Genomic DNA, 20799 nt, shown 5'->3' with positions numbered 1-20799 from the left:
CTACCATATTCTTCCCCTTCACCTCCGAGTCTCAAAATGCTACTTTTGAACTTCCGCCTAATAATCACTAACATATCTAAAAAAAATGCTGTGTCGGCTATTTGTCTCTCTTAACCTTTCCAGCTATTACCTTGCCTTGGACACAGTCAAGGAGTTTGTTCATTTCTGGGGGTGCTCAAGCACCCACACAGCTGGCTCCTATGATATCAATCCATATTCTTACATCTTCTCCCTTAACCCATTATTATAGCATCCCAACAAGTAATCCAAGCAAGCTCTAGTGTCACAAATCAACAACAAGTACTTCATTAGTTATCAAAACTACAAGTAATCAGAGAAGGTGAACACCTCCTGGTGGTCATCTACAAAAGATGGACACAAGCAAACGTTTTCCAAGTTTTTGTATGGAGGACAAAGGGTATAAGTGGGAGCAATAAGTGTAATTACATAAGGTTGACATGAGAGGGCCTGTTACTAATAAATGTTGCTTCTGTTTGTTATATTCTTGCATTCAGGATTACATAAAAGGAAAGTGTTTCTGAAAGCCAAATTATCACAGATTTCTTTATTTTGTAATTAGAAAATATTTTTTTTTTCTTTTTAGGCATAATTTGTTGGACTCCAAGATTAACACCCTTTTGTCCCTGTGTCAGGATCCAAATTTATTAAATCCGATTCATGGGATTGTACAGAGTGTGGTTTACCATGAAGAATCCCCGCCCCCATACCAACCATCCTACTTACAAAGTAAAGGTTTTGTCTTTTTGTTTTGCAAAATTGAAGATCCCAAAATTGAAAAGCACAGTTACTTACCGTAACAGGTGTTATCCAGGGACAGCAGGCAGATATTCTTAACGCATGGGTGATGTCACCGACGGAGCCCCGGTACGGACACTTTTAACTAGAAAGTTCTAGTTGGCCGCACCGCGAATGTGCGAGTGCCTTGCCGCCCGACGGAGGAGTGCGTGGTCCCCAGTTAAGATAAGCCAGCTAAGAAGCCAAACCGGGGAGGTGGGTGGGACGTAAGATTATCTGCCTGCTGTCCCTGGATAACACCTGTTACGGTAAGTAACTGTGCTTTATCCCAGGACAAGCAGGCAGCATATTCTTAACGCATGGGTGACCTCCAAGCTAACAGAGAGGGAGGAGGGATGGTTGGCCATTAGGAAAATAAATTTTGTAACACAGATTGGCCGAAGTGTCCATCCCGTCTGGAGAAGGCATCCAGACAGTAGTGGGTAGTGAACGTGTGAACTGAGGACCAAGTGGCAGCCTTGCAGATCTCCTCGATGGGCGTGGAGCGGAGGAAAGCCACAGAAGCAGCCTGTGGGCCGTGACAGCACCTTCCAGTGAGAGACCGGCCCGAGCATAACAGAACGCAATGCAGGCAGCAAGCCAGTTGGAAAGCGTTCGTTTAGAAACAGGACGACCTAGACGGTTAGGGTCGAAGGACAGAAAGAGCTGAGGGGACGAGCGGTGAGCCCTGGTACGGTCAAGGTAGTATGCAAGGGCACGCTTACAGTTCAGCGTGTGTAACGCCTGTTCCCCAGGATGAGAATGGGGCTTCGGGAAAAAGACAGGCAAGACAATGGACTGGTTGAGGTGGAAGTCCGAGACCATCTTGGGAAGAAATCTAGGATGGGTACGCAGAACCACCTTGTCATGGTGAAAAACCGTGAAAGGTGGGTCTGCAACCAGTGCATGCAGCTCACTAACCCTCCTGGCAGAGGTGATGGCAATGAGGAAAAGCACCTTCCACGTAAGAAATTTGAGAGAATTTGTGGCAAGAGGTTCAAAAGGAGGTTTCATGAGGGTGGATAAAACCACATTCAGGTCCCAGACGACTGGAGGAGGCTTCAGAGGTGGTTTGACATTGAAGAGGCCTCTCATGAACCGGGAAACCAGTGGATGAGCCGTGAGAGGTTTTCCGAGGATAGGTTCATGAAACGCAGTGATGGCACTGAGGTGGACTCTGATTGAGGTAGACTTGAGGCCAGCGTCGGACAGAGAGAGCAAATAGTCCAGTACAGCTTCCACCGCCAATGAGGTGGGGTCGTGATGATGTAGTAGACACCAAGAGGAGAACCGGGTCCACTTCTGATGGTAACATTGGAGGGTAGCCGGTTTCCTGGAGGCATCCAAAATACGACGGACAGGCTGAGACAGATTCTCTGGAGAGGTCAGCCCGAGAGAAACCAAGCTGTCAGGTGGAGCGAGGACAGATTGGGATGCAGTAGAGACTGCTGCTGCTGTGTAAGTAGAGTAGGAAACACAGGAAGAGGAATGGGTTCTCTGGAGCTGAGCTGGAGCAGGAGGGAGAACCAGTGTTGGCGAGGCCACCGAGGGGCGATGAGAATCATGGTGGCTCTGTCCCTGCGGAGTTTGAATAACGTCCGCAACATCAGAGGCAGCGGAGGAAAGGCATAGAGGAATCAATCCGTCCAGTTGAGCAGGAATGCATCCGGTGCCAGACGATGAGGAGAGAAGAATCTGGAACAGAACTGGGGCAGCTGATGGTTGTGCGGAGCTGCAAAGAGATCCACTTGAGGAGTGCCCCACTGAGCAAAGATGGAGCGGAGTGTGGGAGGATCCAGAGTCCACTCGTGAGGTTGAAGGATGCGGCTGAGATTGTCGGCCAGGGAGTTCTGGTCTCCTTGGATATAGACAGCCTTGAGGAAGAGACTGTGGGCCGTGGCCCAGGTCCAGATGCGGATGGCCTCCTGACAAAGGAGGGGAGATCCGGTGCCGCCTTGTTTGTTTATGTAGTGCATGGCAACTTGGTTGTCTGTGCACAGGAGAAGAACCTGTGGGTAGAGGAGGTGCTGGAAGGCCCTGAGAGCATAGAACATGGCCCTGAGTTCCAGGAAATTGATGTGATGTTGACGCTCCTGAGGGGTCCAGAGTCCCTGGGTGCGAAGGTCTCCCATGTGAGCTCCCCATGCATAGGGGGAGGCATCTGTGGTTATGATCATGGAGTGAGGGGGTAGATGAAAGAGTAGACCCCTGGAAAGATTGGAGGAGTTCAACCACCATTGAAGAGATTGCTGAAGAGACGATGTCACAGAGATGGGATGCGAAAGAGGATCTGTGGTCTGTGACCATTGGTTGGCTAGAGTCCACTGAGGTGTCCTGAGGTGGAGTCGCGCCAGAGGAAGTACATGGACTGTCGATGCCATGTGGCCCAGGAGGACCATCATCTGCCGAGCTGGAATGGAGTGATGAAGGAACACCTGACAGCAGAGGTGGAGCAGAGTCCGTTGGCGGTCGGAGGGGAAAAACGCCCTCATCAGAGTGGTGTCGAGAACTGCACCAATGAACTGAAGTCGCTGTGTGGGAAGTAGGTGCGACTTGGGGTAGTTGATCTCGAACCCCAGGAGATGGAGGAAAGAGATGGTGTGTTGAGTGGCTTGTAGCACAAGCGGAGTTGTAGGTGCTTTCACCAACCAATCGTCCAAGTAGGGGAACACCTGGAGGTTGTGAGACCTGAGGAAGGCCGCCACCACAATAAGGCACTTGGTGAACACCCTGGGTGATGATACGAGGCCAAAGGGTAGCACTTTGTACTGATAGTGATGGTACTGTATCTGAAACCGTAGGTAGCGACGTGAAGTTGGATTGATTGGGATGTGAGTGTAGGCCTCTTTGAGGTCTAGGGAACATAGCCAGTCGTGTTGAGAGAGAAGAAGGTAAAGCGTGGCAAGGGAGAGCATTCTGAATTTTTCCCTGACCAGACACTTGTTGAGGTACCAGAGATCGAGGATGGGACGGAGGTCTCCTGTCTTCTTGGGAACCAGGAAGTAGCGGGAGTAGAATCCCTGACCCCTTTGGTCTGAGGGTACCTCTTCAATGGCATTGAGAAGAAGGAGGGATTGGACCTCCCTTAGGAGGAGGAGGGATTGGGAGGAGTGAGAAGCAGACTCTATGGGAGGATTGTCTGGTGGAAGAGTCTGGAAGTTGAGAGAGTAGCCGTGGCGAATGATGTTGAGGACCCACTGGTCTGATGTGATGACCTCCCAACGGCTGAGGAAAAATTGTAGGCGTCCTCCGATAGGCTGAGGAAGAGGCAACGATGGTGGGAGACTGGCTATGCCCTGGAGAAAAGAGTCAAAAAGGCTGAGATGGTTTTGACGGAGGGAGAGGCTTGGCAGGTTGGTGAGACTGGGAGCGAGCCTGAGGTTGATGCTGCTGACGAGGTCGGCGAGGCTGTTGTTGTGGCGGGTTGAGAGGTCTGGCCGAGAACCTGCGTTGGTAGGAGGACTGCTGTCTGTAGGGGCGAGCAGGCGGAGCCTTCTTTTTAGGTTTCACCAGAGTATCCCACCTGGTCTCGTGAGCCGAGAGTTTCTGAGTTGTGGAGTCCAGAGACTCCCCGAAGAGTTCATCACCAAGACAAGGTGCGTTCACCAGGCGGTCTTGATGGTTGATGTCGAGATCAGAAACTCTCAGCCAGGCCAGACGCCGCATGGCAACAGCCATGGCTGATGCTCGAGAGGTCAGCTCGAAGGAGTCATAAATGGAGCGAACCATGAATTTCCGTAGTTGAAGTAGGCTGGCAATTTGTTGTTGAAAAAGGGGGACCTTACGCTCAGGGATATATTTTTGCAAGGATGAAAGTTGTTGCACCAAATGCTTCATGTAGAAGGAGAAGTGAAAGGTGTAATTATTAGCCCTGTTGGCAAGCATTGCATTTTGATAAAGTCGCTTGCCAAATTTATCCATAGTTTTGCCCTCTCTGCCAGGAGGGGTGGAGGCATAAACACTGGAGCCCTGGGTCTTCTTTAAAGTGGACTCGACTAGAAGAGATTCATGGGGTAGTTGAGGTTTGTCGAACTCCGGGATGGGAATGACCCTGTATAAACTATCCAGTTTTCGAGGGGCTCCCGGTACAGTGAGAGGGTTTTCCCAATTTTTGTAAAAAGTTTCCCGTAAGATGTCGTGGACGGGTAACTTGAGGAATTCTTTGGGGGGTTGTTCAAAGTCTAGGGCATCGAGAAAGGCCTGGGACTTTTTAGAGTCGGACTCTAATGGGATAGAAAGAGCCGCTGACATTTCCCGAAGAAATTTGGTGAATGAGGATTGTTCAGGTTTGGAACCGGTATCGACCATCGAGGGTTCCTCGTCCGTTGACAAAGCCTCATCTTCGGTACCGGGTGGGGTCCCTGACGTCGGGGTGTGCAGGACGGGACGGTGGTGTGGATGGCTCCGTGTGGCGAGTCTTAGAGAGAGATTTGCCAGAGCGCATCGAGACGGTACCGGGGGAGGAAGATCGGTGCCGGTCCCGGTCTCGGGGGGACCGGTTTCGGTCTTGATGTCGGGGAGGGTCAGCATCAGAGCGTGGTTGCACGGGAGGATTGAGTGGTTCAGCCGCGAGCACCGGCATGGACGTGTTCAACGGTACCGATGGGGTCGACACCGGTGGTATGGTGCGAGGCTCGGGCCGGTCCGGTACCGGAAGGAGTGGGGCCAACATTGCTGGCAACAAGTGTTGGAGTTGCTGCTGTAGTTGCTCCTGCAATTGGCTTTGGAGTATGGCCGCAATGCGGTCGTCCAGAGGAGGCACCGGTACCGCTTTTTTCTTTTTCGGTACCATAGGTGCCGCTTCATGCCCCGGCGATGAGGAGGCCGATGACGAGGCACTCACCGAAATCGGGGCGGAGCGTTTGCGGGGTCGGCGTGATGCCGGGAGGACCGGCGTCACTGCTGTGGCAGGAGGGCGCTCAAGGGAAGTGGAAGGCTTCTTAGCCGGCTTACCTGGTGCCAGCGACCCCGAGGAAGGATCAGGCGGCGTCGAAGTAGTCGGTGCCGACTTTTGCGGTGCCGTCGACGGCGCAGCAGATTCCATGGCAGATCCGGTACCGAAAAGGATATTCTGCTGGATCTGTCTATTTTTTAATGTGAGTTTTTTAAGAGTAGCACAGCGGGTGCAGTGTCAGCCCGATGCTCTGGACCCAAGCACTGTAGACACCAATTGTGCGGGTCAGTGAGAGAGATCGGGCGTGCACACCGCTGGCACTTCTTAAAGCCCGGCTGAGGGGGCATGAAGGGAAACACGGCCTCCGCAAAATCAAAACCGGAGGCCTGTATGGTGGCAACAGGCCCCGCCGGGGCCGGCCTGAAAAATAAGGGAAAAAACACAAGCAAATTTTTTTTTTTTTTTTTAGAGAACGAAAAAGGAACCCGAAGGGAAAAAGAGCAAAAAAATGGAGAATTTCGCGAGCGGGAAGGCAAAAAGTAGATTTTTCAACGGCCGTTGAAAACACATGCGTCTTCTTCGCTCCGCGGAAATGAAGAAACTGGGGACCACGCACTCCTCCGTCAGGCGGGAAGGCACTCGCGCATGCGCGGTGCGGCCAACTAGAACTTTCTAGTTAAAAGTGTCCGTACCGGGGCTCCGTCGGTGACGTCACCCATGCGTTAAGAATATGCTGCCTGCTTGTCCTGGGATAAACTTTGTTATCTCTAATCCATCCTCAGTCATACCTGGGGCACCAATAAGTCTCTGCCAGATGACTGCAGCTGATGCTCTGGCAAAAAATATAGCCCAATTCTATAAATATATCACACAGAAGACTTAATAGGTAGGGAGATAAAATAGAGTATTGCATAACTTCCCAGTGAAGGGTCGGAAGCTTGACTATAGATAAACATAAGAATGGAAGTAAGATAAACCTTTCATTCTGTATTTTTTTAGAAGACTGTTTGTGAGGAGCTAGCCAAACAAAGACAAAGTGATGAAAACAGATGGGATTCATCCACTTGTACAGAAGGCACTTAGCAAAATAACTGCCAGCAATGCTGTCCGACTGTTCAATACTTCAGAGTTGGGAGTAATCCCAGAGAACTAGAGGAAAAAAAAAGCATAAAATCAGAAAGAAGAAGCTGGGAACTTCAGACTTGTTAGACCAGTGTCTCGCAAACTTTTTCAAGCCACAGCATACGAAACTCGGGGCCGCAACTAGACAATCTCGGTGGGAGAACCGCTAGCCACCAGTGACCATAACATGGTATGGTTTAACCTTAGGAAAGGCTTCCCTAGATCTCAAACAAGAACAAGGGTACTCAATTTCCGGGGCGCTGACTTCGAACGCATGGGAGATTTCGTTCATCAGACACTACAGGTTCAAGAAGCGACCGATAATGTGGAAGCTATGTGGTCAACCTTGAAATCGACCATTCAGGAGGCAACTGTCCGCTACATTAAATCGGTAAATAAACAACAAAGAAACAAGAGACCCAAATGGTTCACTGATGAGGTCTCGTACCGCGTCAAGGAGAAGAAAAGAGCATTTCTCTCATACAAACGCACCGGGGAGAAAGAAGCGAACATTGAATACAAGACAAAGTCCGCAGCGGTCAAAACAGCAGTCAGGGAGGCCAAACTTCGAATGGAAGAAACTCTAGCGAAGAATATTACGAAAGGGGACAAATCCTTCTTCAGGTACATTAGCGAGAGGAAGAAGAACACAAATGGTATTGTACGCCTTAGAACGCCAGACGGGAGTTATGTAGAAACAGATTCAGATAAAGCTAAACTGCTGAATGATTACTTCTGCTCTGTCTTTACCTGTGAGGCACCAGGGCACGGGCCACGGTTGGAAACAAAGCAAAGCATGGAAGATCCATTTCAGAATTTTGAATTCACAACTGCTGATGTTTACAGAGAACTGTCAAAACTCAAGGTGAACAAAGCCATGGGGCCGGACAATTTACACCCACGAGTACTCAGAGAGCTATGCGATGTTCTAGCGAAACCATTAGCCATGCTCTTCAATCTCTCCCTAAGTACGGGGAGAGTCCCCCTGGACTGGAAAACAGCTAACGTCGTTCCTCTGCACAAAAAGGGATGCAGAGCAGAGACTGTAAATTACCGACCGGTGAGTCTCACATCAATTGTGTGCAAACTCATGGAAACTCTACTCAAAGGTAAATTAGACACGATTTTGGATGAGGGAGACCTAAGGGATCCCCGTCAACATGGATTCACTAGGGGTAGGTCATGCCAATCCAATCTTATTAGCTTCTTCGATTGGGTGACGGGAAAGCTAGACCTGGGAGAGTCTCTGGACATAGTGTACTTGGATTTCAGCAAGGCATTTGACAGTGTTCCGCACCGCAGACTATTAAACAAGATGAAGTCGATGGGTCTAGGCGGGAAGCTAACTGCATGGGTGAATGATTGGCTAAGTGGAAGACTTCAGAGGGTGGTGGTCAACGGCACCCTCTCTGAGACATCAGAGGTGACTAGCGGAGTGCCGCAGGGCTCGGTCCTGGGACCATCCCTTTTCAACATATTCATAAGAGACTTGACCCAAGGGCTTCAGGGTAAAGTAACACTGTTCGCCGATGACGCCAAACTGTGTAATATAGTAAGTGAAAACAATCTTAAGGATAGTATGACGCAAGATCTGATCACGTTGGAAAACTGGTCCTCGACATGGCAGCTGGGCTTCAACGCAAAGAAATGTAAGGTCATGCATCTCGGCTGCGGAAACCCATGCAAAACTTACACCTTGAACGGAGAAACACTAGCTAGGACTTCAGAAGAACGGGACTTGGGAGTAATCGTCAGCGCGGACATGAAGGCTACCAAACAAGTGGAGCAGGCCTCATCCAAGGCAAGGCAAATGTTGGGATGTATCAATAGAGGCTTCATCAGCCGCAAACCTGAAGTCATAATGCCGCTCTACAGAACCATGGTAAGACCTCACCTGGAATACTGTGTGCAATTTTGGAGACCACACTACCGAAAAGATGTGCTTCGAGCTGAATCGGTCCAGCGAATGGCCACTAGAATGGTCTCCGGACTCAAGAGTCTCCCATACGAGGAAAGACTGGATAAACTGCAGCTCTACACTCTTGAGGAGCGTAGAGAAAGGGGAGACATGATTGAGACGTTTAAGTACATCACAGGTCGTGTCGAGGCGGAAAGCGATATATTCTTCCCTAAGGGTCCCTCGGTCACAAGAGGGCACCTGTTCAAACTCAGAGGAGGGAAATTTAATGGTGACACCAGGAAGTATTTCTTTACAGAAAGGGTGGTGGATCAGTGGAACAAACTTCCGGTGCAAGTGGTCAAGGCCACCAGTGTACTCGACTTTAAAAACAAATGGGACATCCACGTGGGGTCCTTACGGGGGTCGAGCTAGGGAACTAGGTCATTAGCACTCAGACTTGATGGGGTGGGTCAGAAGAGTGGGCAGACTTGATGGGCTGCAGCCCTTTTCTGCCGTCATCTTTCTATGTTTCTATGTTTCTATGTGCAAACATCGATGTGAATAAATTAATGAAAATGCTGCTAAACAGAGGATGTTGCAGTTTCTGGAATCCAATGGGTTGCGGGATCCAAGGCAGCAGTCTTATCAAGACTAATATTTATTTATTTATACAGTATATCACTTATGTTCTAAGAGGTATACATTGAACAACAATAGTATTTTCCCTTTCTATCCTCGTGGACTCACAATCTAACTATAGTACCTGGAACAATGGAGGGTAAAGTGACTTGGCCAGGATCACAAAGAGTGGTGCCAAGATCAACCCCCCCACCCCCCCCTCAGTGTGCTGAGGCAACAGCTGTAACCACTAGACCAGTCCTTCACTCCAGATTAATTTATTTGACTGGGTGACAGCAGTGTTCCCTCTAAGCGGGCGGGTGTTGTGAGCAAACTTTTTTCACTGTGAGCTAAAAATATCGGGCGCCAGCAAGTTATGAGCCAAATAAATATGTTGTCAAAGTTGCTGATACATGAGGACGAGGTATTCAAAGGAATTTTAGGCCTACACGCTAAATTAAATAACGTTAAATAATATTTTTAAGAACACAGAAATTGTAGGGATGAAATGATATCTTAATAAATGTTTTACAACAAATGTAGTTATGTCTGTTACATCCATATGTGTAAACTGTAAATTAAAAACAGTCCAGAAGACAATACGTTTGATGCTTTCAATTTCTAGACCAGTGTTTTTCAACCTTTTTTGGGCAAAGGCACACTTGTTTCATGAAAAAAATCACGAGGCACACCACCATTAGAAAATGTTAAAAAATTTAACTCTCTGCCTATATTGACTATATATAAAGTAATTCTCTTGAATAGGAATCAAATAAACACAAAGTATTTTATAATTACTTTATTATGAAATAAAAATTATAAAAATTATAAAATACTTTATTCAGTGCGAAACCTGGGCCTGTTTGGCTGAACACAAAGCTGATATTCTGGCTGGAATGGAAGAAAGACACACACGTAGCTCTTCGTCAACAGCTCTCAGTCTCTCTCTGTATTTGGTTTTTATAGCATACAAAAATAGACAAATATACCCTCCATCCTTTTTATTAAACCACAATAGCAGTTTTTAGCGCAGGGAGCTGCGCTGAATGCCCAGCACTGCTCTTGACGCTCATAGGCTCCCTGCGCTAAAAACCACTATTGCGGTTTAGTAAAAGGGGACCATATTGTAAAATATAGACAGCAGATATAAATTCAGAACTGTGCATAGTAAGTGAAGGGAAGTTTTCATCTCTGGGAATTTACCCAGTTAACTATTAAGTTATTTGGGCAAATTCCTTTGAAAACTGTGGTAATACTGCCTCCACTTTGCTAAATTTAAAATAAAATCATTTTTCCTACCTTGTCTGGTGATTTCTGGTTGCACTTTATTCTTCTGACTGTGCATCCAATCTTTCTTCCCTTCTATCAGCCTGTATGCTTTCTCTCCTCCACACCTCATTCCCTCCCCCAACTTTTTCTTCCTCTCTCCCTGACCTTTCTTTCTTTTTTTCTGTTTCTCTTCTTTCCTTCTGTTTCCCTGCCTGCCCCCTTTCTTTCTTTCTCCCAGCCTCCTGTCCAGCAGTAACTCTCTTCCCTTCCTCCCCTCCCAGCAGCATCTCTCCGTCTCCCTCTCCAGTAGCAGCTGTCCCTTTTTTTTCCTGGCCCAGCAGCTTCCCAGATTCCTTTCCCTCCTCCCCTCCCAGAAGCATCTCTCCGTCTCCTTCTCCCTCTCCAGTAGCAGCTGTCCCTTTTTTTCCTAGCCCAGCAGCTTCCCAGATTCCTTTCCCTCCTCCCCTCCCAGAAGCATCTCTCCTTCTTCTCCTTATCCAGTAGCAGCTGTCCCTTTTTTTCCTTGCCCAGCAGCTTCCCAGATTCCTTTCCCTCCTCCCCTCCCAGAAGCATCTCTCCTTCTTCTCCCTCTCCAGTAGCAGCTGTCCCTTTTTTTTCCTGGCCCAGCAGCTTCCCAGATTCCTTTCCCTCCTCCCCTCCCAGAAGCATCTCTCCTTCTCCCTTTCCAGTAGCAGCTGTCCCTTTTTTCCCCTGCCCAGCAGCTTCCCAGACTGATAGTGGTTTTCTCCCCTCCCAGCAGCTCTTCTTACTTCCCAGCGCAGCGATTCACGAAGGCAGCCTCGGGTCCTTTGTTGTGTCGCGCCGCCTCTGAGGAAAGAGGAAGTTGCATCATCAGAGGCAGCCGCGACTCAGCAAAAGCCCCGAGGCTGCCTTCGTGAATCGCTGCGCTGGGAAGTAAAGGAGAGCTGCAGAGAGGGGAGAAAGCCACTGTCGGAGGCTCCCCAAGATCTCTCCGGCCCAGCGCACGCTTCCGATGCTGATCTTGCAGAAGTTCAAATGAGTCAATCTTGCCGGTCCTGCGCTGTGACGAGAAACTTGTGCGCTGCGACCTAATATTTTGTGCGCCAGCGCACGCCAGCGCAGCTTAGCGGGAACACGCGGTGTACTTAGATTTCAGTAAAGATTTTGACACCGATAACAATGGCTTTATATAAGTCTCTCAAAAGATTTCATTTACAGTACCGTGTACAATTCTGGAGACTGCACCTTTAAAAAGATACAATTAGGATGCAGCTGGTCCAGAAGGTAGTTAGTAAACTGGTAAGTGGTCTTCATCATAAACCATATAGGAACAGACAAAGATCTCAGTATGTACTTTTTGAAAGAAAAGCAGGAGAACTATAATATAGACATTTAAATACCTCCTTGACATAAATGCACAGGAGGCAGGCCCTTCAACTGAAAGGAAGCTCTGCAATGAGAGGTCATAGAATGAAGATGAAAGGGGACAACAGACTTGGGAATAATTTAAGGAAATATTTTCTTTATGGAAATGGTGGTGGAATGATACAAGTGAAGACAAGTACTGTATCAAGAAACATGGGACAAGCTCAGAGGATCTTTGAGAAAGTGGATTGGACTGCAGAACCTATTAGATGATATGGATGGGCAAACTGAATAGGTCATATGGTCATTATCTCCTGCCATTTTCTATGTCACAATCCGTAATTCTAGAGTTAATTTAGAATCAAAATACACCTAAACCTTTCACTTCATCTTGTACTATAAGAAAAACAGGGCCAACTTAATCATTAAGCAAGACTAGGCAGCTGCCTAGGGTAGCAGCTTTCGAGAGTTGGCAAACAGCAGCTAACCTCACAGCCACACCAACACACACAGAGAAAGCAAAGTTTAAATATCTAAAAGGAAGAAGAATTTTTAGAGGATTGTTGTGGGAGGGATAGTGTTGGGATCAATATCTCAGGTGAAGGGAACATAAGGCTGTAGGACCAACTAGGGCACCCAGTTTCCTTGCACTAGCTTTGAATAGAAACCCCATTTCTTAACAACCATCTAAGGTTCAAGGGTTTTAAGTGTAACACTACTCCAAAGAGAGTCTCTGATTTGCTAACATTTAAGCAGCAGGCGACAAAGCATTCAAGAATCTATTAGTTGCTACTCATGGCCAAAAAGATGGGCCACAGCTAAGCTGTATGTCTGCTGTACCAGGCACCGTAATCCACTTGCAGCAGCCACCATGCTTGGTACTGTAAGGAACAAAGGCCAGCAACAACTCACTCAGAGGGACAGTTCTTCATTGTGGACATTTTTGGCAGCCTTTCAAATGCATTCTTTTAGTGCAGTGCCCTTCAATGAAATATTAGATTTCATCTTTATGCTTCAGATGGAAAGTACTTTCCCTTCCTTATGCATGAGGGAAGTTTTACTTTAGCTTCATTATTTGTGAAGAATTAATTTAATTATACCTTCCTATACTGTTATCCTATGCCTAAATCAAGATATGTTGAATTATCTAATTATAAAACCAAACAGATTGAAAATACTGGATAGGCCCATGTCACTAAAATCTACTGCTACTACAGAAAATGTTTGAGATCTGAAAATGGTGTGAAGTTGAATTTGGAGGGTAAGATGTTAGTCTCCTAAGGAATGAACGAACATTAGTAAAAAGGTCAAAAAAAGATTTTTGGTCATATGGGGTATTCAGTTCCTCCTGCTAGAGAGAAGCTAATTTATCCATGGGACTGAGTGGATAGGCAGTTTTCAGAATCTGATACCAAGTGGTTAGTTTGTTCATGTCTAGCGTCACCTGAAAAAATTGAGTTTCCAGCGGACCACAGAGCCAAACATCCCCCCCCCCCCATTTTTGTTGTAACGAAGTGTAATAATGACGAACTTGGATGTAGGCCTTGGGTCTTAGGCAGTTCCCACTGAGTCTGCATCTGAGCAAACATAGGAAACTCACCTCCCCCTACTGCCAAAATATCCTTCAGAGTCTGACACCCCCTCTGCTCCCATTGTCGGAAGCAAGAATGGGGGGGAAATTGACATTTCCATGGAGCTTCAGCATCTGGAATCCTCCCTTGCCTTCTCCTTCACCAGAACCAGGTTAAGCGGACCGGTTGCAAGAGTGCAAATTTAGATTCCCCCTCCCCCAGGGATAGCAGAAGACTTCACTTGAAGGAGGGACAATACAGTGGTCGGTTATAGCAGCGGCAAACTTAACAAAAGGATATGAGCCTTGATAAAACCCCTTCGGGTGAAATGTGTTGGCGGTAGAAATCCCTGAAAGCATGACCACAATTTGAAGCTAAGTACTTTAACTATTTGTACACTAAAGGTGGAAATATAAGTTATAGATGAAAGTTTTGTAGATCCGGTAAGGAAATAGTACATAAAGCCTGGCACAATGAATATATTTGAGTGTTTGGTGCTACTTCTGAGGATCTTTGAGCAATCACCTTCTGGTTTGAAGTCTGTGTTATATACTCTCACACAAAACCTTTTTTCAAACTATTGTGCTATTTGGTAAATTACATATATGTTCTGTCATTTTGCTCTTTAGAATAGTCTCTACCATTTTGACTGGCACCGATGTCAGACCCACTGGTCTATAATTTCCTAGATCACCTCTGGAACCCTTTTTAAAAATCAGCTCACATTGGCCATCCTCCAGTTTTCCAGTACTATGCTGGTTTTTAAAGAAAAATAACTAATTACCAAGTTTATTTTTCAATTCTATCAGCACTCTGGGATGTATACCATCTGGTCCAGGCGATTTGCTACGATTCAAATTGTCAAATTGACCCATTACACCATTCAGTGTTACAGAGATTTATACGAGTTTCCCTGATTCATCAGAATTGAATACAATTTCTGGCACCGGTATCTCCCCCACATTTTCTTCAGTGAAGACTGAAGCAAAGAATTCTTTTAATCTCTCCGCTATGTCCTTATCTTCCCTGAAAACCCCTTTCATCCCTCGGTCATCTAGCGGTCCAACCAGCTTTTTGCTTTTAATAAACCTAAAAAAATTTTTACTGTATGTTTTTACTTCCACTGCAATCTTCTTTTCAAGATCCCTCTTCGCCTTCCTTATTAGCACCTTGCATGAGACTTGACATTCCTTGTGCTGCTTACAATTACTTTCAATCAGATCCTTCTTCTACTTTCTGAAGTATTCTCTTTTAACTCTAATAGCTTCCTTCATCTCACTCGTTAACCATGCCTTCTTTTTTAATACATGGAATATATCTATTCTGGGCTTCCAGTATGAAATTGTTAATTAACATCCACACCTGATGTATATTTTTGACCTATGCAGCTGCACCTTTAAGTTTCTTTTTTACCATTCTCCTCATGTTATCATAATCTCTTTTTTTAAAGTTAAGTGCTGCTGTATTGGATTTCCTGTGTAAACTTATTCCAGGGATTATATCAAATCTGATCATGTTATGATCATCACTGTTATCAAGCAGCCCAGCACCATTACCTCTCTTACCAATTTTTGCACTCCACTCCAAGAACTAGATCTAGAATTGCTTCACCTCCTGTTGGTTTCTGAATCAGCTGCTCCATAAAGCAGTCCTTGATTTCCTGAAGAAATTTTATCTCCCTAGCATGCCCTGATGATACATTTGCCCAGTCAATACTGGGGTAGTTGAAATCACCCATTATTACTGTGTTACCCAGTTTCTTAGCCTCACTAATTTCTGATAACATTTTAGAATCTGTCTGTTCATCCTGGTCAGGTAGATGGTAGTACACTCCTATCACAATCCTTTTCCTCCTTACACATAGAATTTCTACCCATAGGGATTCCAAGGTGCGTTTTTGCTCCTATAGAATTTTGAGTCCATTCAATTCAAATTCCTCCTTAATATATAACGCTACGCCTCCACCAATTCGATTCACCCTATCATTAGGATATAACTTGTACCCTGGTATGACAGTGTCCCATTGGTTATCTTCCATCCACCATGTTTCAGAGATGTCTATTATATCTATCTTTTCATTTAATGCAATATATTCTAACTCTCCCATTTTGTTTCTTAAGACTTCTGGCATTTGCATACAGACATTTCAAACAGTGTTTGTCATATCTATTTACAATTTGCTCAGCAGTTGGCATAGATAATTTGCAACCTTTTTGCAACATTTAAAATCAGCCTGCTCTGAATTTAAGGAAACTTGGTCTACCACGGTCTGTACTGCAATCTCACTCTCAGGATGCTCTGTCTTCCCTTCTATAAAGTTATCTTTTAAAGATACCTTGTCCCGAACCATGCTCTTTTGAGCGACTGTCGGCCTTCCCCCAGTTTCTAAACTAAAACTTCCCCCAGTTTCTAAACTAAACCTTAAGCTTATATACCACATCTTCTCTATAAGAATAGAGCTCAGCACAGTTTACAAGAGTTTTGAAGTGAGGAAAATATAATAAGAACAAGTGATTGTATAGAGAGCAGTGGAATTTACATTTTTGAAAATAGCCACGTTTTCAGAAGTTTTCAAAAAAATTTGGAAAGAGCCCAGGTTACACAGCTGGACAGGAAAGTTATTCCAAAGCTCAGTAATGAGATTTCCCTAATTTCCCAATATAGATAATGCCTTTTAACAAGGGGAAAGATAATTTAAGCTTTTGGATAGATCTGGTAATATCAGGTCTCACAGAGTTCCAGGATAGAGGAATTAAATATTTAGAGTAAACCCTAGAGATTACTGGGAGCCAGTGAAGTTTTAACAAAAGAGAGGAAACATGATCATATTTGCTTTTTGCAAAGATCAACTTAGCTGCAGTATTCTGGATCTGTTGAAGTGTTTGAAGACTTTTTTTGGTTAGACTTAAATAGACCGAATTACAATAGTTCAACCTCGAAAGCATGATTGATTGAACAAGGACAGCAAAATGTTGTTGGTGGAAGCGGGATCTCACTTTCTAGTTTAAAAGCTGCTCTCTCTCCTTTTTAAATGTAGATGCCAGCAGCCTGGTTCCACCCTGGTTAAGGTGGAGCCCATCTTTGTGGAAAAGGCTCCCCCTTCCCCAGTATGCTGCCCAGTTCCTAACAAATCTAAAAACCCTCCTCCCTGCACCATCACCTCATCTATGCATTAAGACTCCGGAGCTTTGCCTGTCTTTTGGGACCCGCGTATCCCTGGTAAGTGCTGGAAGTAATAAAAGCCTTTGGAAATTATGTACATCAAGGAACACACCTTTTCAATCATGTCATCTATTTCACCATACATACTAGATTCATTTATAGTGGGGCAAGCAACAGTTCTATTATTAGTCATTGACTCATTTGTACAGGAGCATAGAAAGTATAAAAGCAAAGCTCACAAGATTGCTGGCATAACACCAGAACTGATAGTTACTTGCTATAAGTATATGTCATGCCTATATATATCCACAAATATATTTTTATTTACCGTATTTAGTTATTGTTAGGTACCATCAACTCATGTGCAAGTCATAGTAACTTGATGAACCTCATCAAGTTTTTTGCTGCAAAATGCATAAGTAGATTGCCAGGCCTTTCTTCTGCGCAGTATAAATTCAACGCCATCGCCGTTGTCACATCAAACGCGATCCTCCACCTCCAACACTGCCCATCTGCTCTGCCCAGATGGGTGGTACATCATTAATCTGACTTCTCTGCTGAAACCTGTACACCTTCAGCTTCTTAGATGCACACAAGCCCCAGTGGCACAACAAACCCATGTACCATGACTGAAGATTTGATATATGCTGAAAACGCAATTGTTTGCCAATGCCTTCTTATGTTACGGTATATTTCACTTGATAATCACCTTTTAGAATTTTTCTGACACCAATGTATGATTTAAAGCAGTGGTCTCAAACTCAAAGCCTTTGCAGGGCCATATTTTGGATTTGAAGGTACTCGGAGGGCCGCAGAAAAAAATAGTTCAGGTCTTATTAAAGAAATGACAATTTTGAATGAGGTAAAACTCTTTATAATTTATAAATCTCCCCCCCCCAAAGGCCTGCATGTTCCTCCCTTCTTTGCAGCATCCTCCGGCTTCCCCCCTGTTTCAGCTAATTACCGCAGCCTGCAGAGAAGATCGCTGGTGCTGTAGTGTTCCTTGCAGGCTGCCATCAGTCTCCGCAGCACATTCCCTCTGCCACGGTCCCACCCTCCTCTGACATAAGGGGCAGGATCGCGGCAGAGGGTACATGCTGCTGAGGACAATGGCAGCCTGCAAGGATCACTACAGCACTGGCAATCATCTCTGCAGGCTGCGGTAATTATTTGAAGGTAAGAACGGGAGGCCAGTGGGGAAGCCGGAGGATGTAGCGGGCAGCACTAGTACAGACAGTACTAGTACAGGCTGCGGGCCGCAAAATAGTACCCGGGCCGCAAGTTTGAGATCACTGATTTAAAGCTTGCTTGTATTTGTGAATTGATTGAATTTGCGCTCTATCCTTGTTTATAACAGGGACATTTAATGATGTTGTTTAGACATGTCTATGTTATAGGGAAGGGGTAAAACGCGGACCTCATGGACCTGACGGACCTCGCGGATCTAAACCCGCACAGCCTTAAAAATCTGAGGTCCGTGTCCATGCCACTTGTAGTTTCTGTCTCTGACAGACCTCAATGAAATTTTAGCGCTGACGGATCCGTCTCAGCATAGGGAGGGAAAAGTATTAGGATCCGTCAGCACTAAAATCTCATCGAGGTCGGTCAGAGCCAGAGACTAGTGCTGGAGCGGCAGAGCAGAAGCCAAGAGAGCGGGGACATAGGTTTCGGAAGTGCGTTATGGATCAGAAGTCTCCAAACATTGCTGGGTGCTGCTGGGGTTCACTCTGAGGATCGTAGGCATGAGGCAGAGCCTCGGCTGCTTTCCTTCCTCTGAATTGCTCGATGTACCCCTCTGCTCTGCCTTTCTTGGAGAAGGGGTAAAACGCGGGCCTCAAGACCTCGATGAGATTTTAGCGCTAACGAATCCTAATACTTTTCCCTCCCTATGCTGAGACGGATCCGTCAGCGCTAAAATCTCATCAAGGTCTGTCAGAGATAGAAACTACACGTGGCACTGACACGGACCTCAGATTTTTAAGGCTGTGCGGGTTTAGATCCACGAGGTCCGTCAGGTCCATGAGGTCTGCATTTTACCCCTTCCCTATGTTATGTGTGATAATTGTAGGAAACAAGATTTTATGTATGTGATATGGAAACCGCATAGTTGTATGCAGTATATAAATTTTTAAATAAAATATATATATATATATATATATATATATTAGATAAATAATATGTGCATGCACAGACACAGAATCATCATATCACAAAACATGTTTTTGGAGAGGAAATTTTATGTTGGTTTTGTTGCCGTTTCAAAACAGGTTCCAATAAGCTCTAATTTGGATTTTGTATATGTTTTAAGGGATGTCCAGTAACAATTTGTAGGGGCTTTGGGTAAGTAAGCTTACAGGGAAGAAGACGATTTAAAAATCTAATAAATGCACAGAAATGCAAAGTCCGAGGGTAATGCAATAACTAACTAGCTATGGGCAGACCTGCTCATAATAAACGACACACCCCTCAGTTCTGGCCATATAACTCAATTGGGCTCAGCGGGATTATCATGTTCTAGTTTCCCCTTGGATCCAGGCTATTCTCGTTTCCTTTGTATGTTGTAGGAGCACATTCCTAGCAATCCTTAATAGCTAAAAATAAATCAAACTCTTCTCTTGCATTATTAATTTCCATATTTAACATAAAAGATAAACTAAATCTTTTTTTTTTTTTATTACAATGCCCACGAAAAAAAAAAGATTTTCTCTACAGGCTGCACTTATCCTTTCTGGGCGGTTTACGTAACATCGTAGTGCACTATATAGAGCTTGCAATCAGCATGTTGCATTTTTCGGTTACATTTTAACTGTTTCACGTGACCGCCTCCTACCAAGCGATCTTAGTTATGGTAGTACAGATAGCGCCCCAATTTGGAAAGGAAAGTAAAACGATGTTCTTATAAGAAACAAAAAAAACCAAACCCAGCGCGTCAGCTTATAAGGAGGGCTATTAGCTGGAGGGGGGGGGAGGAGGGGGAGAAATAATGCAACTAGCACTTAACCTACATAAAATCATACCAAAGACTCCACTTTTCATTCTGACTCATTTCCTTGTTATTTCGATATCAGTGTTTGAAGCTTTTTAAGGCACCATCACATTTTGAAACCAGTTTAAAAAAAAAATTACTGCGTGGGACTTTGAGCCAAAACACTTTCATCCATATTTCAAAATGATTTTTTTTTTGGGGGGGGGGGGTGCTGCCACACACACACACAAATTGCCCCCTCCCGGACGCAAAGAAGGAGCTAATGCTTCCTTTTTTTAAAGAAAGAATGTCGTCCGCAGGTTGCAATACCTTGCGATGGTGCAATGTAAAAAGGTATCCAGAACACAACACTTATAACAGTAGCTCATCTGTGCAAATACAACTTCGCGTTCCGGTCCCAATTGGTCAACTGCGACACCTTTACGATGACCTAACAAGTGCGAATGAAAGAAGCCCCTCTAGACAACCTGCGAGAAGAGAAACCATCCAACAGTCGCGCTAAATCGAGGCTAGCGCTCCTCGAGAATCGACCCAGCAGGGGGGGCTAATTCAACCTCAGCGGTACGCACGGGGGAAGCCCATCTCCCTCCTTCCTTACCTTCAATGTCGGGGGGGTCCAGACGTCTTTGGTCGGGACGGAGAGCAGGATAATGCCTATGATCCCTACCAAGCAGAGCAGGAGCGGTAACACCACCGCCAACACTTTCCGCACCATGCTGCTTTCCTTCGGGCCGGCAGCGAAACGCTCTGACTGGCTGCCTTCGCGGCCCAGGCACAGCACGCGGAGGGGGGCGGGGCCCTGGGCTCCGGCTTCCGGGAGGAGTAGGCGAGAGTCACGACGGCATCGCTGGAATGGGCGCGCGAGGGTTAAGAACGAGACGGAGAAGCGCGAGGTGTGTGGTAAGGGCCAGCATAGGCTCCAGTTCGGAGTGAATGGCCAGAGTGTGACGACGGTCAGCGCTTTCCTCAGAACGAGCGCCAAACTCCTGAGCACTTTGCTGAGGCGGGCAGCCAAAGATATCTCTGTGATGCAGGCAGACTTTAAATTGTCTGGCGCTACAAGGAAACTGTAAGGTGGGAAGGCTCGAGCTCATGCTGTGTATTTTCCTCCGAAATCATAGTCCAGTTTTATCCC

At 45.8% G+C, this 20799-nt stretch overlaps 1 protein-coding gene across 1 annotated transcript in view; it reads right to left on the bottom strand.

Annotated features, from left to right (window-relative positions):
* ENTPD2 (ectonucleoside triphosphate diphosphohydrolase 2) overlaps window positions 1-20534 on the bottom strand; it is a 169638-nt gene extending 149104 nt beyond the window's left edge. Inside the window, exon 1 of the mRNA XM_033959937.1 lies at window positions 20263-20534. Coding sequence (XP_033815828.1) covers window positions 20263-20379 — 117 coding nt within the window. The 5' untranslated portion in view covers window positions 20380-20534. The remainder of the gene's footprint in view (window positions 1-20262) is intronic.
* Window positions 20535-20799: the final 265 nt, after the last annotated feature.

The sequence above is a fragment of the Geotrypetes seraphini genome, chromosome 10, assembly GCF_902459505.1.
Source record: "Geotrypetes seraphini chromosome 10, aGeoSer1.1, whole genome shotgun sequence".
Classification (NCBI taxonomy): Eukaryota; Metazoa; Chordata; class Amphibia; order Gymnophiona; family Dermophiidae; genus Geotrypetes; species Geotrypetes seraphini.
The sequence above is the reverse complement of the archived record's forward strand: the minus strand, read 5'-3'. Positions and strand labels throughout refer to the sequence as shown.